Source organism: Panulirus ornatus, chromosome 58 (genome assembly GCF_036320965.1).
Source record: "Panulirus ornatus isolate Po-2019 chromosome 58, ASM3632096v1, whole genome shotgun sequence".
NCBI classification, from domain to species: Eukaryota; Metazoa; Arthropoda; class Malacostraca; order Decapoda; family Palinuridae; genus Panulirus; species Panulirus ornatus.
The window spans coordinates 15,903,547-15,927,824 of NC_092281.1; the positions used below are offsets into that span (position 1 = coordinate 15,903,547).

Genomic DNA, 24,278 nt, shown 5'->3' on the forward strand with positions numbered 1-24,278 from the left:
GAAAGAACAGAATGACACAGGGTAGTAATTACACACTAACCTTAAAGTTGATACAGCACAGTGTTTCCTTCTATTTTTTCAAGTAATAGTAGTTTTAAGCATGAATATAGCACCTTTTATTTGTTTTTTTACACTTGTAGATATATTAGAAGGATGATACTCTCATTTCTGTGACAATATCATTCATTTATATAATGTACTTGTGTGTTATGACATCAAAGGTATGATAATTCCTTAGTTATACCTCATTTATGTTAGACGTACATCGCCTGACTGTAAATCTGTCATTGAAATTTGAATACTCGGTAAATTTTTGATGTGGATAATTGATTTAATTCATCCTTAGTGATTTTTTTTTTTTTTTCACAAATCAGGTGCATGAAAGACAGACAGAACGAATGCGAACTCGAAGTGAGTGGTTCTTATCCCACTCTCCACATGATCCTCCCTTAACACCAGTTGATGTTGAATGCCAGCCTCATGCTGTGTATATACTTCGCTCAGGATCCATCAACAGACCTCCTTCAGGTTAGAAGCTTGACTGTTCTTGTTAGAAAAAAAAATTAATTCCTATTATTGTACAGTAAAGTGCTTGTAAAGCAAGTCTCAGTTTTCTGTATCTGGTATGTTTAGAGGTGATTATCACAAAAACTCGGTTTTGTCATTGAAACATTGCATTGAAGCACTTAGAACATATCAGTTTATGTTATCAAATACACCACTCTTGATATCAATGCCATATTCATTTATTTTTGTCTCTAGTCCACAGTATTACTAAACAAGTCAGTGGTGGTGCTAGTCTTACAGTGTTTATTTTTGTCAGAAAAATTCTCTGTGATCCATATTTTCTAATACACCAGCAGAGTATCACCTCATTATAATCAACTGTCCTTAGACCATTTTGATTTATTGCATTTGTGTTGTAGTGCAGCTGATGGGTTTAAGAAAACTTGGTAAAGGCTGTGGTTTTTGCTGATCTTTCATGTAAAACCCATGTGGAACTTATAAGTTGTTTGAATATCTTTGAATATCATGATTTTTTTTATGCATAATTGTCTTTCCTTCCTTTGTAATGTATCACCAGGAACAGATGAAAATTGGCCTCAGTTGCATACATGTAGTATCTATGTATACATAAAGGTATTGAAACCACAATCTTCCATTCACAGGAAAATCCAAGACTACTCATACATTTTTGAGATTCTTATATAGCTGGTGGTGGAATTACGTTTTTCTTCCTTGCACCAAGGAGGCTTTGTAACTTCATTTTTTAATGATTCTTCATATTTAGTTATGAAGTATACATAGTGGATAAAGAAATCTATTATAAATAAAATTTATGCAGTGTTTAACCATATCATAGGCACATAGTTACCAGCACTTGTTAGTTTCCAAGCGAGATAAATCAGTATGACATTATTTGTAGAGTTGTCTAATACAGAGTCAATGAAGTTCAACTAGGCCAGTTACAAAGTAAAGAAAGTAGGACACAGTACCAGAGGGCTTACTTATAATTAATTTTGTAATAAAGTGATGGATGAATGGACAAAGGTAAGTGAAAAACTAGAGGATGATGGAAAGTTATATGATAAAAAAAATGGCTGCCCATGAGTGTAAGACTCCATCTAAGCACATAATTACATTTGGGCAGTTATGCACAGATATGAATTTGCTTGCACTGTAAAAGAGAAGGAAGAGGGTCGAGATGAATATAACTTAAATTTGTCATTGAAACTGGGGGTATCTTTTAGTGTTTATGTGAACACTCCAACCACTACAATGCTTCAGCTTGGAGACATAAAAGAAACAATCGAATGTTTATTGTGTATATTACAGACCTGTCCTTATTAGCAGTCTGTATATTTTATCCAAGCATTGTAAGAATAAGGAGAGCTTACTTGGTAACCTCTTCATTGGTATCAGGGTTGCTCACCCACATTGTTCAAGTTTAGGATCAAATATTGTTTACTTGAGGCAAGCTGAATTATTTGCGAAGAGCCCTTCTCTTTTTAATTACAAATTTTTTTTTTTCTCCCACCAAAAGAATTTTTTTCATTGTTATAAGATTCAAGTACAACATACACATCACACTTTCATTTGTGAATCATGTGCTTTCTCAAGTAGAAATCTTTATAAACACTAAAATTATTTTTTTACAAAATATTCAATTCTCATTCGCTACCTCGCTAATGCGGAAATGGCGATTAGTATGAAAAAAAAAAAAGAATTCAATTCTCATGTATGGTAACTATATATAGACTCTTTATGATATAGCTGATACAAACAAAAAAGATTTTGATTTTCCATGCATTTCCCTTAACAGGTGGAGGTAGCAGTGAAAATGTGGGAAGCTCAGTTCGACGTTCATCTAGTAAAGACAAAGACCGTAAATTAGTTAGACGTTCTTCAAGTAAAAAGGACAAAGAAAATGGACAGAAAGGATCAAGGGGAAGGTCATCAAGTGCAGATGTGAAGACGCCTCCACATGGTGGAGATTACATGTCTAGCCCACGTCGGCGAGTAACCCCCCCAGTACCTGATCCCTCCCCTGCCCTCACTGATCATGATTGCACAGAAACAGACGTCCAAAGAGTACATGTCTCCCTTACTTACAAGCCCAGAATATGAGACAGATTCAAGAAATGGGATTGATTTTTTTTCAGACATAATACACCTAGCAGGATGCTCTTATTATGTCAACTAAGAAAAGTTTGAGTTCCCATACCGATGGCAGACAATGGTTTTTACATGCTAGACACAAACCATAGGTACTGCCATGATACCATCACCTTCTAGACTGAATTAGGAGGCATCTGCTGCTTTTCTTAATCTGCACCACTTAAGACTGAGGGTTTGGTGGCAGTTGTCAGCAATCTTTTGTTAATACATTACTTTGTGAGTGCACTCATTATATGAGAAAAGAATGAGCATTAAGGATTTTGATGAATCAAGGATCAAAAATATGTAAAAGTCGTCCTTCATCCAGTATTATTGTCAGTTTCTAAGTTGAGCCCATATTTGCCCTCCTACTGCCACAGGACTTGTGTAGCATTAAGTTTTTGATGAGCAGGGCTCTTGACTTAAGGTGTTGGTGTGTGTCCAAAGTACAAATGAGCTTGAGGTTCCCAGGTCATGACATGGACTGGTTGTGATACAGAGAAACACATTGTTGGATCTTGCTAGTCATGCCACCGCCAAAGAGTTTGTAGCACAGATTGCAGTGGTTCCAGTCCTGCTTTGATAGCATATACCATTCTCAAAATGATATTCAAGTACAAGTGACTAAGGCTTTAATTGCTGGTACCACCTTTCACATGTGATTCAGCTGTCTTCTTTTACAGCAAGTCCACGAGCAGACATGACCTTAGCCAACAGAATGATGTGCCTGGCTGTTGTATTGTTCTTCTAACTTGAGTCCTCAGGAAAGGATTCTGTATGTGTACCTGTCTAATTACTTCTTGCTTCTCAATGTGCAGGCATCCACTGGGAAGCAGCACATTCCATTATACATACCACAAAATTTGAACCTCATGTCTATGTGCCAGCAGGAGAATTTTACCTGCTCTAAGATGAATGACATAAATTAAAATGAGGGTGGGGTGGGGGAAGAGCCAAAGTTGATTGGAATTATCCACTTCTTGCACATGCTGTTGAGTGAGTCTGTGTATGCAAACATTCCGTCTGAATCTGGAGATTAGGTAGAAGATTTGTTTCCTGTGCATATAAACTGTGAATCCAAGATTTACCACCTCCTCTGCACATGTCCAGTCTCTACCAATTTTTATGCTCATTTAGCTATTAGTTTTTAAACAATCTATGTAAGGACATTCTTTAAGAATGTGGGCAGAGTTTGTACAATTATTCACTCCAGTTGTTAAACTTTGCACTTCATAGCAAGATATCTTGATAAGCATTTTGAAGAAATATGCAGCAGCTAGTTTGAAACAGCAGCAGCTCCTCCCAGGGCAATGTAGCGGAGGTGGTGGTGAAAAGTGGTGTTTGTGTCATGATCCAGTGGAGGGACCCTAGATATTAAGATCACTTCAAGGCTCAAGAAATGCTCTACTCGGCCTGCCACATATGTCAAGGCAGGATGCCTTGATGTGCATATTTCCCATTGGAATAGTAAATTTTAACATCTGTCCACCCCAGTATCTGATGTGAGCCTCCTCACTGCCAGCATGGTGAATGTGTATGGTCTTTGATATTTCTGAAACATTTTTAGCATTTGAATTGGATATAGAACTGATTATCTTTGATAAACACTGCCATTAGCAACACCCCAGGGACAAGAAACGTCATTTAGTGAATGTAGGATGACCATAGTAGGGATTGATACTTTTTACTGCCCTGAACATTATGGCTGGCAGGCCATGAAAGAGAAAGAAATGTATAAATACAAAATACTGAACACAGGGCAAGTAGGGTATGAAAGCCAAATGTCTATGGTGTCAGCAGCATCAGCAGTAGCCGGTCACCTCACACAAGTGACATCCATGTGTTCCTACCTCTTTCTTTGCTGCTGGGACACTGACCATTGGCAAACATATTCCGTGTAAGTGGTTTTACTCTGTCTGCAAACTTGTGTATGCTTTTTGTATTGCTATCAACATTTCAAAGTCCCATAATGGGATACTTCTTTTTGAAGTTCATATGACTAAAAACGAACCATTGGAATAAACCTTCAAAAAAACTAATCTGAAGTTTGACGTAATTATTGGGTGGGAAATATAAATTCTTGGAATGAAATTTATAAATATTTTTCCAATCTCTGGTCTCCTAACCTGTGATTTCAGTCGTACACACTTTTAACATGTTGCATGTTTATCAACACTGTATTAGTAGTAAGCTTATTTGTAGGGTTTGTATGTGGGTATGTGGTACTAGTAGGGATGTGAGGATGGGTTAACCCTTTAGGATGGTGCCATGACTTCAGGGCTGCAGCCAATTGTAGTTTGTAATGCTTAAAGAATATACATGCATAAATCAGATGTGTCTGGGTAATACCATGAACTTATGATAACTTTTTAAGTGTTGCACTTACTACTTGAATTTCCAATGTGCTACATGGCTAACTTGGAGAATGTATTATCACTGCCCCCTTAAGTCATGGCTTTGGAATAAAACCTGGGGGTCCTTCATTTTGGGCTCAGGGAGGCCCCAAACTAAGTTTTATTCCCCATTAACTTTTGTAGATATCCTATGCTCACATTGTTATTCACATACCCTCAATCCCACCATTTTGTATCTTGTACTCATAGTTTTGCATTTTTAATTGTATGTACACTTGATTCTGTAATGAATATGCTTTTTTAAATTATTGGTGACCTTGAATAAATGAAAACTTTCGATTTTATCTTTCATTTGATCTTTCACATCTAATATTGAAACTTTAAACAAAAAGCAACATTTACATTGCACACCGTTATTCAGCATGATGAACAGCAATCAAAATGGGATTATAAATACACACATAAGCTGCTGAGAAAAAAAAAAAATCATGCCAAAAAACTTTTTCAAACATGAAATTACAGTGCTTTAAATTGTAACCTAATATCCTTTAACCACGTAACTATGCAATTCTCATAAATGAATCTCCCCACTGCCCTTAAAAGGAAAAAAAAAATTGTCCTTTATCTATCCAGCTATTTATATCTTTGATGCCTGTTCCTAACTGGAACTCATTCAAGGGGGTGGGCATAGCAAAATAGTCTCCATAACTAGTAAACTCCAATGCTGCTTCTTAACCTTTAGTACCTTACCTGTAACAAGCCACAGGAGCAATTCTAGTGTAGTGTTTGCAGAGGCTTTCCCACCTATGTCCCTACTGAATATGTCTATCTAATGTTCCTACTGAACATTCCTACATACTACTACTACCTTACGAGTGTCTTATACACTATTACAGAAAATACTCAGTAAATGTAGCTCGCTTTCATCAATACTGTTTGGGTATAAAATACTCGAAAAAGTAGCTTACATACATCTACATTGTCCAGGTAGGCCAGTGAGCTGATGGGAGAGGAGGCAAGTAGGGAAGCAGGTGTACAGTAATTTTTTTTTCCCAGGGATGACTTCAAACTATGTATACTTAGGCACAGTGAACATTTATGATTTCTTTCAGGAACAATTTCAAAACATTAAACATACTACACACATATTATTTATGCATTTACATTTAGCAATTATACATGACAGCTAGAGACTGAGTATGAACTAATGTGGCCTTTGTTGTCTTTTCCTAGCGCTACCTCGTCCTTAGATTAATTATGATAAAATTTCGATGCTAATTACTCAACTAATTACACAAATTTTTGGGTATTGACCACAGATTCGTGTTCAGCATACCGAAAAGCATCTATGCTGAAATTCTCAAGAAAATCCATTATTTAAAAAAAATGAAAAAAAAAATTCCAGGCTATAGCCTGGGAAAATATTTTGCTCAGATTTTCAGCTTCTTCAGATTTTAATGAAAATCTGCGTATAGATGTTATTTTACATGCTGAGTAAGGATTTCTAGTCAAATGACAGCATTTTGCATTATTAATGCTTTTAATTACTCCTATGATTAATTATAAAATTAGTATGCTAATTACTCGACTAATTACACAAAATTTTGGGTTTTGACCTCAGATTCGTATTCACCATACCTAAAAGCATCTATCCTGAAATTCCCAAGAAAATCCATTTCTTGAAAAAATCAAGAAAAATCCAAGGCTATATTATATATAGCCTTACCAAATATTTTCCTCAGATTTTCAACTTCTTCAGATTTTAATGAAAATCTGGGTATAGATGTTATTTTACATGCTGATTAAGGATTTCTAGTCAAATGACAGCATTTCACATTATTAATGTCTTCAATTACTCCTAAGATTAATTATAATAAAATTAGTATGCTAATTACTCGACTAATTACACGAATTTTTGGGTTTTAACCACAGATTCGTATTCAGCATACCGAAAACCACCTATGCTGAAATTCCCAAGAAAATCCATTTTTTGAAAAAATCTACAAAAATCCAAGGCTATAGCCTTACTAAATATTTAATTACTCCTAAGATTAATTATAATAAAATTAGTATGCTAATTCCTCGACTAATTATAGGAATTTTTGGGTTTTGACCACAGATTCTTATTCAACAAACTTAAAAGCATCTATCCTGAAATTCCCAAGAAAATCCATTTTTTGAAAAAAATCAAGAAAAATCCAAATACCAAATATTTTGCTCAGATTTTCAACTTCTTCAGATTTTAATGAAAATCTGGGTATAGATGTTATTTTACATACTGATTAAGGATTTCTAGTCAAATGGCAGCATTTCGCAATATTAATGCCTTTAATTACTCCTAAGATTAATTATAATAAAATTAGCATGCTAATTACTCGACTAATTATAGGAATTTTTGGGCTTTGACCTCAGATTCTTATTAAGCATACTTAAAAGCATCTATCCTGAAATTCCCATGAAAATCCATTACTTGAAAAAAATCAAGAAAAATCCAAATATTTTGCTCAGATTTTCAACTTCAGATTTTAATGAAAATCTGGGTATAGATGTTATTTTACATGCTGATTAAGGATTTCTAGTCAAATGACAGCATTTTGCATTATTAATGCCTTTAATTACTCCTAAGATTAATTATAATAAAATTAGTATGCTAATTACTCGACTAATTATAGGAATTTTTCGGTTTTGACCTCAGATTCTTATTCACCATACTTAAAAGCATCTATCCTGAAATTCCCAAGAAAATCCATTTTTGGAAAATAATCAAGAAAAATACCAAATATATTGCTCAGATTTTCAACTTCAGATTTTAATGAAAATCTGGGTATAGATGTTATTTTACATGCTGATTAAGGATTTCTAGTCAAATGACAGCATTTCGCATGATAAATGCCTTTAATTACTCCTAAGATTAATTATCATAAAATCAGTATGCTAATTACTCGACTAATTATACGAATTTTTGGGTTTCGACCTCAGATTCTTATTCAGCATACGTAAAAGCATGTATCCTGAAATTCCCAAGAAAATCCATTTATAGAAAATAAATCAAGAAGAAATACCAAATATTTTGCTCAGATTTTCAACTTCTTCAGATTTTAATGAAAATCTGGGTATAGATATTATTTTACAAGCCGATTAAGGATTTCTAGTCAAATTACAGCATTTCGCATTATTAATGTCTTTAATTACTCCTAACATTAATTACAATAAAATTAGTATGCTAATTACTCGACTAATTACACGAATTTTTGGGTTTTAACCACAGATTCGTATTAAGCATACCGAAAACCATCTATGCTGAAATTTTCAAGAAAATACATTTTTTGAAAAAAAATCAAGAAAAATCCTTCGCTCAGATTTTCAACTTCTTCAGATTTTAATGAAAATCTGGGTATAGATGTTATTTTACATGCTGATTAAGGATTTCTAGTCAAATGACAGCATTTCGCATTATTAATGCCATTAATTACTCCCAAGATTAATTATAATAAAATTAGTATGCTAATTACTCGACTAATTATAGGAATTTTTCGGTTTTGACCTCAGATTCTTATTCAGCATACTTAAAAGCATCTATCCTGAAATTCACAAGAAAATCCCTATTTTGAAAAAAAATGAAGAAAAATCCTTACTAAATATTTTGCTCAGATTTTCAACTTCTTCAGATTTTAATGAAAGTCTGGGTATAGATTTTTCTTTACATGCTGATTAAGGATTTCTAGTCAAATGACAGCATTTCGCATTATTAATGCCTTTAATTACAGCTAAGATTAATTATAATAAAATCAGTATGCTAATTACTCGACTCATTATAGGAATTTTTAGGTTATGACCTCAGATTCTTGTTCAGCATACTTAAAAGCATCTATCCTAAAATTCCCAAGAATATTCATTTCTTGAAAAAAATCAAGAAAAATATTTTGCTCAGATTTTCAACTTCTTCAGATTTTAAAGAAAATCTGGGTATAGATGTTATTTTACATGCTGATTAAGGATTTCTAGTCAAATTACTTCATTTCGCATTACTAATGTCTTTAATTACTCATAAGATTAATTATAATAAAATTAGTATGCTAATTACTCGACTAAGTAAACAAATTTTTTGGTTTTAACCACAGATTCGTATTCAGCATACTGAAAACCATCTATGCTGAAATTCTCAAGATAATCCATTTTTTGAAAAAAAAATCAAAATCCAAATATTGTGCTCAGATTTTCAACTTCTTCAGATTTTAATGAAAATCTGGGTATAGATGTTATTTTACATACTGATTAAGGATTTCCAGTCAAATGACAGCATTTCGCATTATTAATGCCTTTAATTACTCCTACGATTAATTATAATAAAATTAGTATGCTAATTACTCGACTAATTATAGGAATTTTTCGGTTTTCACCTCAGATTCTTATTCAGCATACTTACAAGCATCTATCCTGAAATTCCCAAGAAAATCCATTTTTTGAAAAAAATCAAGAAAAATCCAAATACTTTGCTCAGATTTTCAACTTCTTCAGATTTTAATGAAAATCTGGGTATAGATGTTATTTTCATGCTGATTAAGGATTTCTAGTCAAATGACAGCATTTCGCATTATTAATGCCTTTAATTACAGCTAAGATTAATTATAAGTATGCTAATTACTCAACTAATTATATGAATTTTTGGGTTATGACCTCAGATTCTTATTCAGCATACTTAAAAGCATCTATCCTGAAATTCCCAAGAAAATCCATTTCTTGAAAAAAATCAAGAAACATATTGTGCTCAGATTTTCAACTTCTTCAGATTTTAATGAAAATCTGGGTATAAATGTTATTTTACATGCTGATTAAGGATTTCTAGTCAAATGACAGCATTTCGCATTATTAATGTCTTTAATTACTCCTAAGATTAATTATAAAATTAGTATGCTAATTACTCGACTAATTACACGAATTTTTGGGTTTTAACCACAGATTCGTATTCAGCATACCGAAAAGCAGCTATGCTGAAATTCTCATGAAAATCCATTTGTTGAAAAAATCAAGAAAAATACAAGGCTATATTTAGCCTTACCAAATATTTTGCTCAGATTTTCAACTTCTTCAGATTTGAATGGAAATCTGGGTATAGATGTTATTTTACATGCTGATTAAGGATTTCTAGTCAAATGACAGCATTTTGCATTATTAATGCCTTTAATTACTCCTAAGATTAATTATAATAAAATTAGTATGCTAATTACTCGACTAATTATAGGAATTTTTGGGTTTTGACCTCAGATTCTTATTCAGTATACTTAAAAGCATCTATCCTAAAATTCCCATGAAAATCCATTTTTTTGAAAAAAAAATCAAGAAAAATCCAAATATTTTCCTCACATTTTCAACTTCAGATTTTAATGAAAATCTGGGTATAGATATTATTTTACATGCTGATTAACGATTTCTAGTCAAATGACAGCATTTCGCATTATTAATGCCTTTAATTACTCCTAAGATTAATTATAATAAAATTAGAATGGTAATTACTCGACTAATTATAAGAATTTTTGGGTTTTGACCTTAGATTCTTATTCAGCATACTTAAAAGCATCTATCCTGAAATTCCCAAGAAAATCCATTTTTTGAAAAAATCAACAAAAAGCGAAGGCCTTACCAAATATTTTGCTCAGATTTTCAACTTCAGATTTTAATGAAAATCTGGGTATAGATGTTATTTTATGTGCTGATTAAAGATTTCTAGTCAAATGACAGCATTTCGCATTATTAATGCCTTTAATTACTCCTAAGATTAATTATAAAATTAGTATGCTAATTACTCGACTAATTATAGGAATTTTTGGGTTTTGACCTCAGATTCTTTTCAGCATACTTAAAAGCATCTATCCTGAAATTCCCAAGAAAATCCATTTTTTGAAAAAAATCAAGAAATATCCAAGGCCTTACCAAACATTTTGCTCAGATTTTCAACTTCTTCAGATTTTATCAAATTGGAGGCGGAAGGATGGAGTGAAAAAGATTTTGAGCGATCAGGGCCTGAACATACAGGAGGGTGAAAGGCGTGTAAGGAATAGAGTGAATTGGATTAATGCAGTGTACCGGGGTCGACATGCTGTCAATGGATTGAACCAGGGCATGTGAAGTGTCTGGAGTAAATCATAAGTTTTGTGGGTCCTGGATGTGGAAAGGGAGCTAACTAATTTTGGTTATCCCAACAAAAGAAGCACAAACAGCTAATAGAGAAGGTCCAAAGATGGTACTATAATTAAGAGATCTGAGTTACAGGGAAAGGCTTGAAGCTTTAAAAAAAAGTTGTGGCCACTAATTACAATACTCAAAGATACTGCTATTAATTCTAATTTCAGTATATGTATCAGTGGTTTGCATTTCATCCTATAAATTGGGCCTGGACTTAGCTGTAGTCCTAGATTCATCAGCTCACCCTGTCAAAAGCTACATAAGTCACAATCAGACTTAAAACCTACCCTTTTCTGTGCAAATAAATATTGGTGATTATGTAATGTCCTTGCAGGAATATGTTAGGGAGTATGTACTGCATTGACATATCCTATGATGCTGCAAATAAAGCAAGTGTCTCCAATTAAGGTCATGCCACCAGTGAGCAGTGAAGCAGCAAAAAACATGACAACTAATGCTAAGCCTACATACAGTGACCCATCTACAGCCATCTCCACTGCCTTGGAGAACCACCCTAGACTACCATAGGGAAGAATAAACTCACCTCTCTTGATTATATCATCACTAGCATTGTACAAACCCATTAGATCTTTTGTCCTGATATCTGCAGACATACCCTCCTTTAATCCTTTGTGATGATAGTATTCTGAAAGATTGCTGAACTGGATCCCACGTCTTCGTAAGGAGACAACAGGGGGGTTAGCACGGGTTATGTCTATATTCCAAGGTCGAGCAGTCAGGTTGAGGAGATATTGGGCCACACCCTTTAGGGCAACAAGATCATCTTCAAGTATGTGTGTCGGCCTCCTGATACCACGCTTGTACATTGTCTTCTTGGTCACATCTTGATTGTTACTCGAGAGGATTTTCTTGAACTGTTGACATTTGGGACAGTATGGGCCATGAGAACTACCCTGCATTTACAGTGGTAACAATGAAAGTTAGATAACTGTTCAACAAATTATGATTATTATAAATTACGACTAAGGATAATTATTACATTTCCTCCTTATGGTATCATTTACTTAATCATTTGAATTAACTGTTTATGGACATGTAATTTTTCAGGGGTGAGTTAAATGGCTGTATAAACTTACCTCAGGCAACACTTCACTCTCTCTGGTTATACTTTCCATCAATGTTTTGTTTTTATAAGGCTTAAGGGTGTCAATGATATAGTCTAAGAAGATACCAAGTTCCTCCACTGTACTGTTGTTGTAAGAGGCCATGAGCTGGGACTGGTGACTGTCCTGGTCCAGTTCTCGCACCAGGCAGCAATGGATTTTTATATCACCACACGTTACATTCATCACCTACACATGCAAATGCAATGAAAATTCACTTAATCTTCCTGTGATCTGTGCTACAAATAAAACTCAAAATTCAAGCTATGGTTCAAAAGGAAATAGCAGTTTATTCCATGTAGCCCATGAAGTTAGCAATGCAAGGCACTGGGTAGCATCTGCCTGCAATTGTATAAGGTGTTATTTAATATCAATTTTCTTGACTACAGAGCCTTACCATACAACCAAATGAAACAATACAAATCAGGTCATCAGAATATATATCATACAGCCAGATGAAACAATGCAAATCAGGTCATCAGAATATATCCTAACCAATGTCAAAAACAGATTCTTTGACAAAACTAATACATCAGAAGTAAAAATAGGGGTAATAAATCAAAGTGTCAAGTTCATTTACTGACACTCTATAAGAGACAAACATAATCATGGACCATCATACAGATGATTCCAATGGCATATCCTCACATTTTGATTAGATATCTAAAGATGCCTCTACTGGGATGACTGTACACACATGTACTCTACCTTTTAGACAACCTCCAGCCTTCCAGTCTGTCTACTATCTTGCCTATCTCTAAATATACTTTTTGCTATTCCTTTCACATATTCATACACCACAGTACCGAACCTGTTTGTCACAACTTCCTTAATAAGACCTTACTTGATGGTGGTATTCTCATTTCACTAAGCAAATACTAAATCCACTCCTTAAATATCCAGCACAGTAGTTTTAACTATACTTACAATTCTATCATAACCCATGTTAAACCAGTATACAATACCCAGGATTGTGTAAGTTTTTCTATAAAAAAATATTTGCTAGCAGAGTTTTCCCTTTATCATTCTCCTTAAAGCTGTAGCAAATTAATGACTCTTGAAATATCTTAATAGTTTCCATTCCATCATCTTTCCTGACAATGCTGCTCGTATAACTGCCATTCAAGCACTTCAAGCTTATTTGCAGTTATATACAAATGAATAAAGTGAAAAAAGGATTAAGAAACATCACAGTTCTCTCAACCCTGACCTAAGCAGCCAAAACATGGGCACAGAATGAATCACAGAGGTCAAGAATCCAGGTTGTGGATTAAGAGACAATATAGTCTCTCATCCCTGACCTATGCAGCTGAAACATGGATACAGGATGAGTCACAGAGGTTAAGAATCCAGGCTGTGGAAATGAGTTACTTGAGAAGAGGATGTGGTATGACTATACAGAATGAAGATATGAGTGTGTGTATGAGAGATTTAGTAAGTGCCAGGAAACAAATGAAGAGAGGCCCATCCACTCATATACACAGACACATCCATACATGTACATATACATATCAACATGTACAACATACATACATACATAGTTGTATACATATATACAGGTGCATATTCATACTTGCTTGCCTTCATCCATTCCCAGCACCACCCCACCCTACAGAAAACAGCATCACCAACCCTTGTGTCAGGAAGGTAGCACCAGGAAAACAGAAAAAAAAAGCCACATTCATTCTAACAGTGTCATAGTAAAGTATCACTGCTAGATGACTGTGTAGAGAAAACTTTGGCAACATACTGACTTCTCTTTTAATGATACTGATTGCCAAAATATTCTATTCTAATTAGAAGTAGAAATATCATGCATATCAAACTACACCTCAAATTATATTACACCCATAATCATGATTATAGCTAGACTATTGTAGCAAAAATCAGTGTCAACAGTCTAACACAACAACATTATAGATCAGTGCCACTGGAGATTCTGAGAAATCTAAAGGCCATGATCAGAAGATAAAAAAAAGGATGGTTAAGAAGGATGTAGAGAAATACTGATTTAGTGCAAGGGTAGTGAATGGCTGTAATGATTTAAGGAAGATGATGAATTCTGGCAACTTACAAAGATTTGAGTCTTCTTAATAGTACAAACAGCACAAGAGGCAGGGCCCCATGAGTGAAAATTTCTCTCACCATAGTTAAATAAATATTTACAAAAAGGTGAATACGATAATAATGACTTGTGGTCATCATTGCATGCAATATCTACCTGGTAGAGAAGGGCATTAGGAATATGAGCTGGACATGTGGCCCCTGGATTATCACACCAGCAGGAGTAGGGCTTAACCATACCCCCCAGAATGACCAACTTCTCCAGGGATATCACATCCACCCTGTGAAATCAAAGTGCAGAGTTATGGGTGGGTTAAAGACCATAGGGGGATAGCCTCACCATGCAGAGCAAATCAATTGCAGCCAGACTTTAACTTCTTTTATTTATATTTATTTTTTATTATACTTTGTCGCTGTCTCCCGCGTTTGCGAGGTAGCGCAAGGAAACAGATGAAAGAAATGGCCCAACCCACCCCCATACACATGTATATACATACGTCCACACACACAAATATACATACCTACACAGCTTTCCATGGTTTACCCCAGACGCTTCACATGCCTTGATTCAATCCACTGACAGCACGTCAACCCCGGTATACCACATCGCTCCAATTCACTCTATACCTTGCCCTCCTTTCACCCTCCTGCATGTTCAGGCCCCGATCACACAAAATCTTTTTCACTCCATCTTTCCACCTCCAATTTGGTCTCCCTCTTCTCCTCGTTCCCTCCACCTCCGACACATATATCCTCTTGGTCAATCTTTCCTCACTCATTCTCTCCATGTGTCCAAACCACTTCAAAACACCCTCTTCTGCTCTCTCCACCACGCTCTTTTTATTTCCACACATCTCTCTTACCCTTACGTTACTCACTCGATCAAACCACCTCACACCACACATTGTCCTCAAACATCTCATTTCCAGCACCTCCATCCTCCTGCGCACAACTCTATCCATAGCCCACGCCTCGCAACCATACAACATTGTTGGAACCACTATTCCTTCAAACATACCCAATTTTGCTTTCCGAGATAAAATGTTCTCGACTTCCACACATTCTTCAAGGCCCCCAGAATTTTCGCCCCCTCCCCCACCCTATGATCCACTTCCGCTTCCACGGTTCCATCCGCTGCCAGATCCACTCCCAGATATCTAAAACACTTCACTTCCTCCAGTTTTTCTCCATTCAAACTCACCTCCCAATTGATTTGACCCTCAACCCTACTGTACCTAATAACCTTGCTCTTATTCACATTTACTCTTAACTTTCTTCTTTCACACACTTTACCAAACTCAGTCACCAGCTTCTGCAGTTTCTCACATGAATCAGCCACCAACGCTGTATCATCAGCGAACAACAACTGACTCACTTCCCAAGCTCTCTCATCCCCAACAGACTTCATACTTGCCCCTCTTTCCAAAACTCTTGCATTTACCTCCCTAACAACCCCATCCATAAACAAATTAAACAACCATGGAGACATCACACACCCCTGCTGCAAACCTACATTCACTGAGAACCAATCACTTTCCTCTCTTCCTACACGTACACATGCCTTACATCCTCGATAAAAACTTTTCACTGCTTCTAACAACTTTCCTCCCACACCATTTATTCTTAATACCTTCCACAGAGCATCTCTATCAACTCTATCATATGCCTTCTCCAGATCCATAAATGCTACATACAAATCCATTTGCTTTTCTAAGTATTTCTCACATACATTCTTCAAAGCAAACACCTGATCCACACATCCTCTACCACTTCTGAAACCACACTGCTCTTCCCCAATCTGATGCTCTGTACATGCCTTCACCCTCTCAATCAATACCCTCCCATATAATTTACCAGGAATACTCAACAAACTTATACCTCTGTAATTTAACTTCTTTATCTCTCCTTAATGATAGAGTTGACAGTTTTGTGGACCATCCCTCGAATACAGTCGTAAAGTTCTCTCGAAAATTAATGATAGCAAACAGCTTAGTTTTTGTAAACTTTGTAGATGTGCATAACAACACAAAGATGGCACTATAACACTGATGAGCATGGATGGGAGGCAGGGTGGGCTCAAGCCCCTACATTCATGCTTAGAAGTGACCTTTTATCTGTTAATGTGCCTCAAAAGTGCCTTTTTTCCTTGCACTATACATGAAGGAAGGATTAAATGTTTTCAAAGGAGTTATTTAAGCCAAGGTGAGCATATCATTAAATCCTTATTCACATAAAAGTGGATCCCCAAAATCTGAATACTTGCCTTACACAGGCATCACCATTTAGTAACCTAATACTTCATCCCTAGTAACCACTAACATCCATCCTGACCAAAAATTCATAAACTATGGATGCAAGGTCCTCTTTACTCTCGTTGTTTGTATCACACCATGTACGCAGAATATCATGGAGTGATTGATTCTTATGGTTCATCACTGCTAGCCAAGGTCTTTGCAAAAATCTGAGAATATCACAGTAATAGTGTTTCCTTTATCCTGCAAATACTAGCAACATCAATATCCGATGTTATAAAATACTGTAAAAGGAGGGGGCTTATGCTCTTGGGGGGGATCTTCTAACTTCTCTAAAGTATTATTGTACAACTTCTTATCATACTTCTGATTCTGATTACTGTCCACATACATCCCTTTATCATTCAGTTTATTCATCTGCTACTCATACTATGAAAGTACTTCTTTCCATCTTTCCAATAAGTTTCTTGCATAAATTCATTTCATGGCCTCTGGATGTTCATTGCTAACATCATCAAACATTCAGAAATCTAAAGGTTGCAATCTTTTTTCTTCAATGGTAGACAAACTCAAGGCCTCTAACCTTGCCCTAGAACTCAACTCTTAATATCAGTGCTGTGCCATCTTTGTTACCTTCCTGTGAAACATTCTATTAGTTCTGTGTGTTTAAGTATAGTGATAAAACTTATAAAGCATTTTTCAAATTTTGGTCCAATGAAAGATTTGAACAGCTTACTGATCATTTCCTTACCTAAATACTTGAATGCTATTCTAATGTTCGCCAGAAGACAGTTTGTTTCATTTGCTGATCTCCTCAGATGAGACTCTCCAGATAGGGTGGGACAACGTCCAATCTCAGGTCTCTCTCACAAACAGATTCCTGCCCCTTATTCTTGTAACATAATATTCATATCGGGGCTTTCTTTCAGTGTCCCTTCCTCATCACTTAACACTTCATTGGGTTAAATTTCATTAGCCATACATCTGACCAAGTACCCTGTAATTACCTATTTAGACTGCACGGGAAGGGATTATTACTCTCCTGAGTTCCCATCTCTTAAGCATTCTCTATCATACATATTCTTAAATTTGTGTGATGTCTGTGTTAACGATATCCTCTGTCATTCTGTTCCGCTCCTTCACCACACTTACACTGTAAAATTATCTTTCTTACATCGTTATTGATAAGTTTCTTACTTTCATATTGCCCACTGCTTAATCTATCCCTACATCTTTTTAAGAATTATTCAGTGTCCAAATCATCGACCTCTTTTCAGAAAGTTTGTAATCACTTCACTCTTCTCTCTACCTTTAACCACTACCCCACAATGTCACCTGGATGCGCCTACAAAACAGCATTTGAAGAATACAGCAAGTAAATTCAACGAAAGCTTTTTGACCAGAATGGCAAGCATCATCATACATAAGTAACATCAACAAAACTGATACTGAAGCTTGGAGAGAAGTCAGGCGACAAACACCTGTTACTACTAGCAACCAATGACATGCCTGCAGTACTGGAGCTCGCTGGTCTTCAAGATTACTAGTAGTCATCCCAGATTTGATGATCCACTTCGTAGTTGAGGGTATCGAGTTCCAGGGTATATCCTGGACAATCAAATGCAGCAGGGTATATCTTGAACAAACAGATGCAGTAACTCTTCACTATGTACACTAAGCTCATGCTTGTCGACGATAACAAACTGTGGAGGTCGCCGTACCCCTTCAGTAGTGGATGGCGATGAGAGGTAAATGTTGCCTTTCTTGCAAATTAGGCAGAGGGGTAGTTCTCCAAAAACCACAACCCCAAATGAACTTACATCCTCATAATAGGTACTCGGCAAAATTGTATATATGTTTTAACAGGATAATAAAGTGAATACTACAATCAGGGTAAAGTGATACTCAAATCCTGTTAAAACTGCCGATGGCTATCCGGTCGAGTCCCTTTCAAACAATCCTTCGTTATTCTGCTAATAACCAGAGTTAAATTACTCGTGGTTATTCGGACAGGAATACAGGTGTTTATCTGGTGGTATCCAGAAGTCCAGTCTATGGCCACCCACTTAGATGGAACATTGGACTTAAAGGCTGAGACTTTTTGGATGAAAAAAAAAAAATCTTAGTGGAAGTAGAGTACGCATGTCGAGTTACTAAAACCTGTCGAAATGCAAATGGTCGAAATGAACCGAGGTCACATGACTGTGCAGGAGTCCAGAAAAACTGGACTCCTACCTAGATATGTCTACGGATATGCTATAGAGAAGTATATGAAAAGAGAAGATTACTGCATCTACCTACAAAAGGACTTAAGCAAATTCCAAAGTTGGTCTACAACATGGTTGATGAAATCAAATGCAAGCACATGCATCGAAACGAGGATGACATGCATTCCAAGAAAAACCATATGAATATTATCTAGTTGGTAGTAAACTACAAGAATCTGTTTGTAAGAGACTTGGAAGGAGATATGGTCCTCAACACAGCTGTCGCCTGAGTCACACAAAGAAAAAAAAATGCTGTCCGTCCGCAGAAAAAATACCGAAGTAGCATTAATGCATATGGATAAGGAAATACTTAGCAAGCTGTTCGCACCTTACTTTAGGCCAAAACTATGTTTCGTAAGTGTGGTAACCGCAGTTAAGGCAACAAAGATGGTACCAGAGATAAGAGAATTGAATTACAGGGAAAAGTAAGAGGCCTTAACCTTAAACTGGTCAAACATGGAAGAGTAAGAGATGACATTGAAACAGGATTTAAGCTTTTAAATGCATAATGTTGTCAGCAGTGAACAGTTTCTTTTTTCGAAGGACGCAAGGACAAAACAACCAGAGACCGTAAGATGAAAATCATGCAAGACAACCACAGGCCATAAGATGAAGATAGTGCAAGAAACTTAACAGAAAAGAATTAAAGAAGTATTTTTACACAATAGCACTGGCTGACTGGAATAAACATAATGATACAACTGTGATTAGAAAAGCAATCAGAAGTTTATCACCATGATAGTAGGGAAAGTTTAAGAGATGGGGTCCCCACGAGAGTAAAACTTACTTCCAATACAGAACAACTTGATAATTACACAATGCTCTTCCACACACGCACATTACCTCACTCTCCTACAACATAGTTTCACTCCAGGCTACTTTCCTCTGTGCTGCCCTCCTGTATTAATCTCTCCACTCATTCACATGTACATAACTTTACCAACATGGTCTACGTCCTTCTGCTACAATATGTATTTCAACCACACTATCTACCGACCTCTCATACCATCTACCTACGTCTTCCATCCCTCTACTTCACACTTCCAATCAGTATCAAACGCTGCATATACAGAAACGTGTTCTTAGCTAAACATTTTACCTCTGGGAAAGACTGGTGGGCGGGGCTGTCTGTGTCACCAGGGTTGTCGAGGTGGGTGCTGGATCCGATCTGGCCACCGTCTCGGTAATAGTGCCCATCGCTGATCCCGCCACAATCACCATCACCGTTGCTGTAAACCCAAGTCTTCATTATCACTGGGGTTTTGCTTTAATATGAATCTCTATTTCCAATTCAAGCAAAGATAAAGATTCATTATTTCCCAGTATTTTACCGATCACAGAAACAAATAAACTTTGGTACTTCAACAGCAGGAATTCGCAAACAATTTTGCACTATAATGTGGATTAATGCAGGTGAAAACAGATGGTAAACATGCAAGACATATCTTCATACTGACTTCTTGTTTCTAGTTACGGTGATGATTTCCAGAGATCATGCTTGAATCATTCACAATATTCTGTATGTTATATAGATGCATAACTAGCAAGAACTTTGTAGTAACTACTGTTATTCTGTGATTATCCATTGCTGATATACCAAACAATGGTATATTCCGACTCTAATGGTGAAATGTACAATGAAACAAGAGAACCTATGGAAACCAAACCTAACTTTATTGAGCAGACGTAATTCATCTTGACTATTCTTAGTCGAAATATACCAGTGTCTGGTGTGTGACTTCATATAGTCAAGAAGGAGACTGAATAACTTCATACCTACATGACCGTGAACCATGCGCAAATAGGCTGGCAAATGACAACCATATCAAGCCATTATCAAAATATAATGTAAATATTGGCCTCTACGGGAGATAAGGCGAGGATATCGTAAGGCTGTATTGACAACTGCCTCATTTGATACTGCAGAATAAATACATTTCTCCAAATCACGCACTACAATCTCTTTTCTCGAGACACCGCACTACAACTGCAAAGTAAAATCACTCAATATCAGTGTAGCTAAACTGGCATTTGTAAAAAAAAAAAAAAAATCGTCTAAGGATCATAGATATAGGTTAATGCTAAGCAAATCCAAAATGATCACTTACAAATGACGAAGAGAAGCATCCTTACTGAGTAGTAGTTTACTTTCAACTTTACTAGATTTATTTTATTCAATTAAAATAGTTAATTTTTCCCTTAAGTAGTTCTGTCACTGATTTCCAGAATATAATTTACAGGCCACTCTTCTCCATATATAGCACCAAAGTAGGTTATGTCTACACTGAAACACACACACTACCTAACTGACGATGTCGGTCTGGCTGTCACCCTGAGGCTAACAGTGACAGGTTCTCAGTTCAAGGCGCAGGACGGCCAATGAACCCGTCGAGTAACATTGATCCGAAACTTGCGTCGACCCTCCTAAACGATATGTGCTTCAAGCCCGACCTGCCTCAGTTCATGAAACGCTAAGACGTCATACTCGACCAATCAGTCATTACAGAATAATCCTTGATCTGTCTGGAAATATATGGGCGTGATATATATATATATATATATATATATATATATATATATATATATATATATATACTTTTTTTTTTTTGCTTTGTCGCTGTCTCCCGCGTTTGCGAGGCAGCGCAAGGAAACAGACGAAAGAAATGGCCCAACCCACCCCCATACACATGTGTATACATACGTCCACACACGCAAATATACATACCTACACAGCTTTCCATGGTTTACCCCAGACGCTTCACATGTCCTGATTCAATCCACTGACAGCACGTCAACCCCGGTATACCACATCGATCCAATTCACTCTATTCCTTGCCCTCCTTTCACCCTCCTGCATGTTCAGGCCCCGATCTTTTTCACTCCATCTTTCCACCTCCAATTTGGTCTCCCACTTCTCGTTCCCTCCACCTCCGACACATATATCCTCTTGGTCAATCTTTCCTCACTCATTCTCTCCATGTGCCCAAACCACTTCAAAACACCCTCTTCTGCTCTCTCAACCACACTCTTTTTATTTCCACACATCTCTCTTTCCCTTACCGTTACTTACTCGATCAAACCACCTCACACCACACATTGTCCTCAAACATCTCATTTCCAGCACATCCATCCTCCTGCGCACAACTCTATCCATAGCCCACGCCTCGCAACCATACAACATTGTTGGAACCACTATTCCTTCAAACATACCCATTTTTGCTTTCCGATATAATGTTCTCGACTTCCACACATTCTTCAAGGCTCCCAGGATTTTCGCCCCCTCCCCCACCCTATGATCCACTTCCGCTTCCATGGTTGCATCCGCTGCCAGATCCACTCCCAGATATCTAAAACACTTTACTTCCTCCAGTTTTTCTCCATTCAAACTTACCTCCCAATTGACGACCCATATATGTATATATATATATATATATATATATATATATATATATATATATATATATATATATATATATATATATAAAGATATATATGTATATATATGGACCCACTTCTTCCAAAACTAAGCCCCGTTTACGGCTTTTCTCTTTCATCGGATACGACAAACAAACGAATCACAAGAAGTGATTACTCTTATGAAGTCTTCTCTTCTTACATTCAACACTGCTGTATCATCAGTACCTCGTACTGATTTAGCAAGGCATAGGCCATAAACATAGTGGAAGTTTATGTAATTCTATAATCATTTCGTGAAGATGTTTAGTCTTTCGGGTGATTGTTATAATTTGACACTGACATCATGAAAGAGAGCGTCGAGACAACCCATGTAGATATGTTAGACAGTTGATACGTCTTTGGTCCAAATAACCAACCAGCCAACCAATATATTGGATGAAATATAGATCTGCAGTCTTTTGTGGGCTATTCCAGGTGTGTTTCTTACTTGAAATTCACTACGTCTGTATAGGCAGCACATGACCGCCATCTTAAATGAATCAGTAGCATTCGTGACCCAATTTCTTCATTCAGTACTACATAGATAAACAATATATTTGGAGAAAAAAGATATATACATTGTTGACTATGGACCAAAATACTAGAGAATAATGACATGGTATTCCTTTTTGAAAAGAAACCTGTGCCATTATGACTGTAATACAATTGTGTATAGTTCCATAACTTTCGAGACCTGCATCCGCAAAGAGGAACACTAGGCCAGGAAAAAGACCAGGAAATCCTGCCTTCCTCCTTTGTTACTTACAAAAAGAACTCGTGACCGACATACTTCACTGACCCGTAAATTTTCCGAGGGTTAGTTGCACGGTTGCACACCATCCCATCTGACCTGCTTAAAGTTAGAATGATCATATTTCCATTGATATTCTCGTAGAATTAGTGTACAAACCTTCCATCCTACATGCAAAAAATCTTTGACCAAACCTTTGTAGAAGGCAATACAGATACCGTGTACCACATCAAGAAGTCCGTCGTCAATGCTCAAACTGAACACTAAAGTGACTACGTTTTCCCAGACGTCTTTCCATTCTTACAGAGCCCCGTGGTGGTTATGAATTACGAGTCCAGAGGTCTAGAGGTCGAGACCTCACTACAAGGAAGCATTCTTGGCATGAATGCTGGAACGATTTTCTCATTTTGATATTGGATACCGTTGGCAACAATCGTCGAATAATCCCATGAAGACATTACACACTAGACCAAACAGTTAAAACATATACATATGTAACTGTTAGAACATATACATATGTAACTGTTAGAACATATACATATGTAACTTAGAACATATACATATGTAACTGTTAGAACATATACATATGTAGATGTAATGTTTCGCTTAATCAATTTGTAACGAAGCCAAACTGCGAAAACATATACACATGTAATGTTTCACTTAATCAGTATGTAATTATCGCTTGTACATTACGGAAGAGTTAAAACTCATTTTGCCCCGACTCAACCCTTTAGGTATACCATCTTTAATGTACACCTTACACACACACGAATCCATTCTCGAACCTCTTGCTGTCTCCAATCTGGTTCCATCTTCGATGCCCTCTTGTGGATTTTTTCTAATAAGTTCTTTGTGCTTCTTGTGTGCTTTTTACTCTCTGTACACATCTTTCGTTGGCAGTTTTCCAAAGCCTCTTCTCATTTCCATCGTACTGGAGTTGGGACCGTAGTATCTTCCACTATTTTGAACTTGTTCAGTTCCTCGTATCTCTTTATATCATCCTTTACGACTCATTTTCCTGAATCCCTTGGTCCGATTAGTGCTCTTTAACGAACAATTTACACCTGCTGAAGTTATGCAAAAGTTTTGGACTCTCTGCTGCCATGTCCACAATATTCTTTTCAAAGTTTCTCTCTTCGTCCTTCTTGTCCGTCTATATTTATTCC

General features: G+C 36.4%; 2 protein-coding genes across 9 annotated transcripts in view; one reads left to right on the top strand and one right to left on the bottom strand.

The window, feature by feature from the left end:
- The window catches only part of LOC139766567 (uncharacterized), a 143,603-nt gene extending 138,252 nt beyond the window's left edge, over positions 1-5,351 (top strand). For all 7 annotated transcript variants that reach the window (XM_071695384.1, XM_071695385.1, XM_071695381.1 and 4 more), the window contains 2 exons: positions 375-528; positions 2,324-5,351. In XM_071695384.1, coding sequence (XP_071551485.1) covers positions 375-528; positions 2,324-2,628 — 459 coding nt within the window. In that variant the 3' untranslated portion in view covers positions 2,629-5,351. The remainder of the gene's footprint in view (positions 1-374; positions 529-2,323) is intronic.
- A 144-nt stretch (positions 5,352-5,495) lies between these two features.
- Positions 5,496-21,202, bottom strand: LOC139766568 (uncharacterized). Of its 2 annotated transcripts, XM_071695387.1 has the most exons (5): positions 21,011-21,202; positions 20,002-20,131; positions 14,541-14,664; positions 12,293-12,508; positions 5,496-12,109 (listed from the first exon to the last, which is right to left on the bottom strand). In XM_071695387.1, the coding sequence occupies exons 1-5, from the start codon at positions 21,027-21,029 to the stop codon at positions 11,537-11,539; spliced, it is 1,062 nt and encodes a 353-aa protein (XP_071551488.1). In that variant the 5' UTR covers positions 21,030-21,202; the 3' UTR covers positions 5,496-11,536. The 2 variants fall into 2 exon arrangements, with proteins under 2 accessions (XP_071551488.1, XP_071551489.1); XM_071695388.1 differs by lacking the exons at positions 20,002-20,131; positions 21,011-21,202 and adding an exon at positions 18,145-18,717.
- Positions 21,203-24,278: the final 3,076 nt, after the last annotated feature.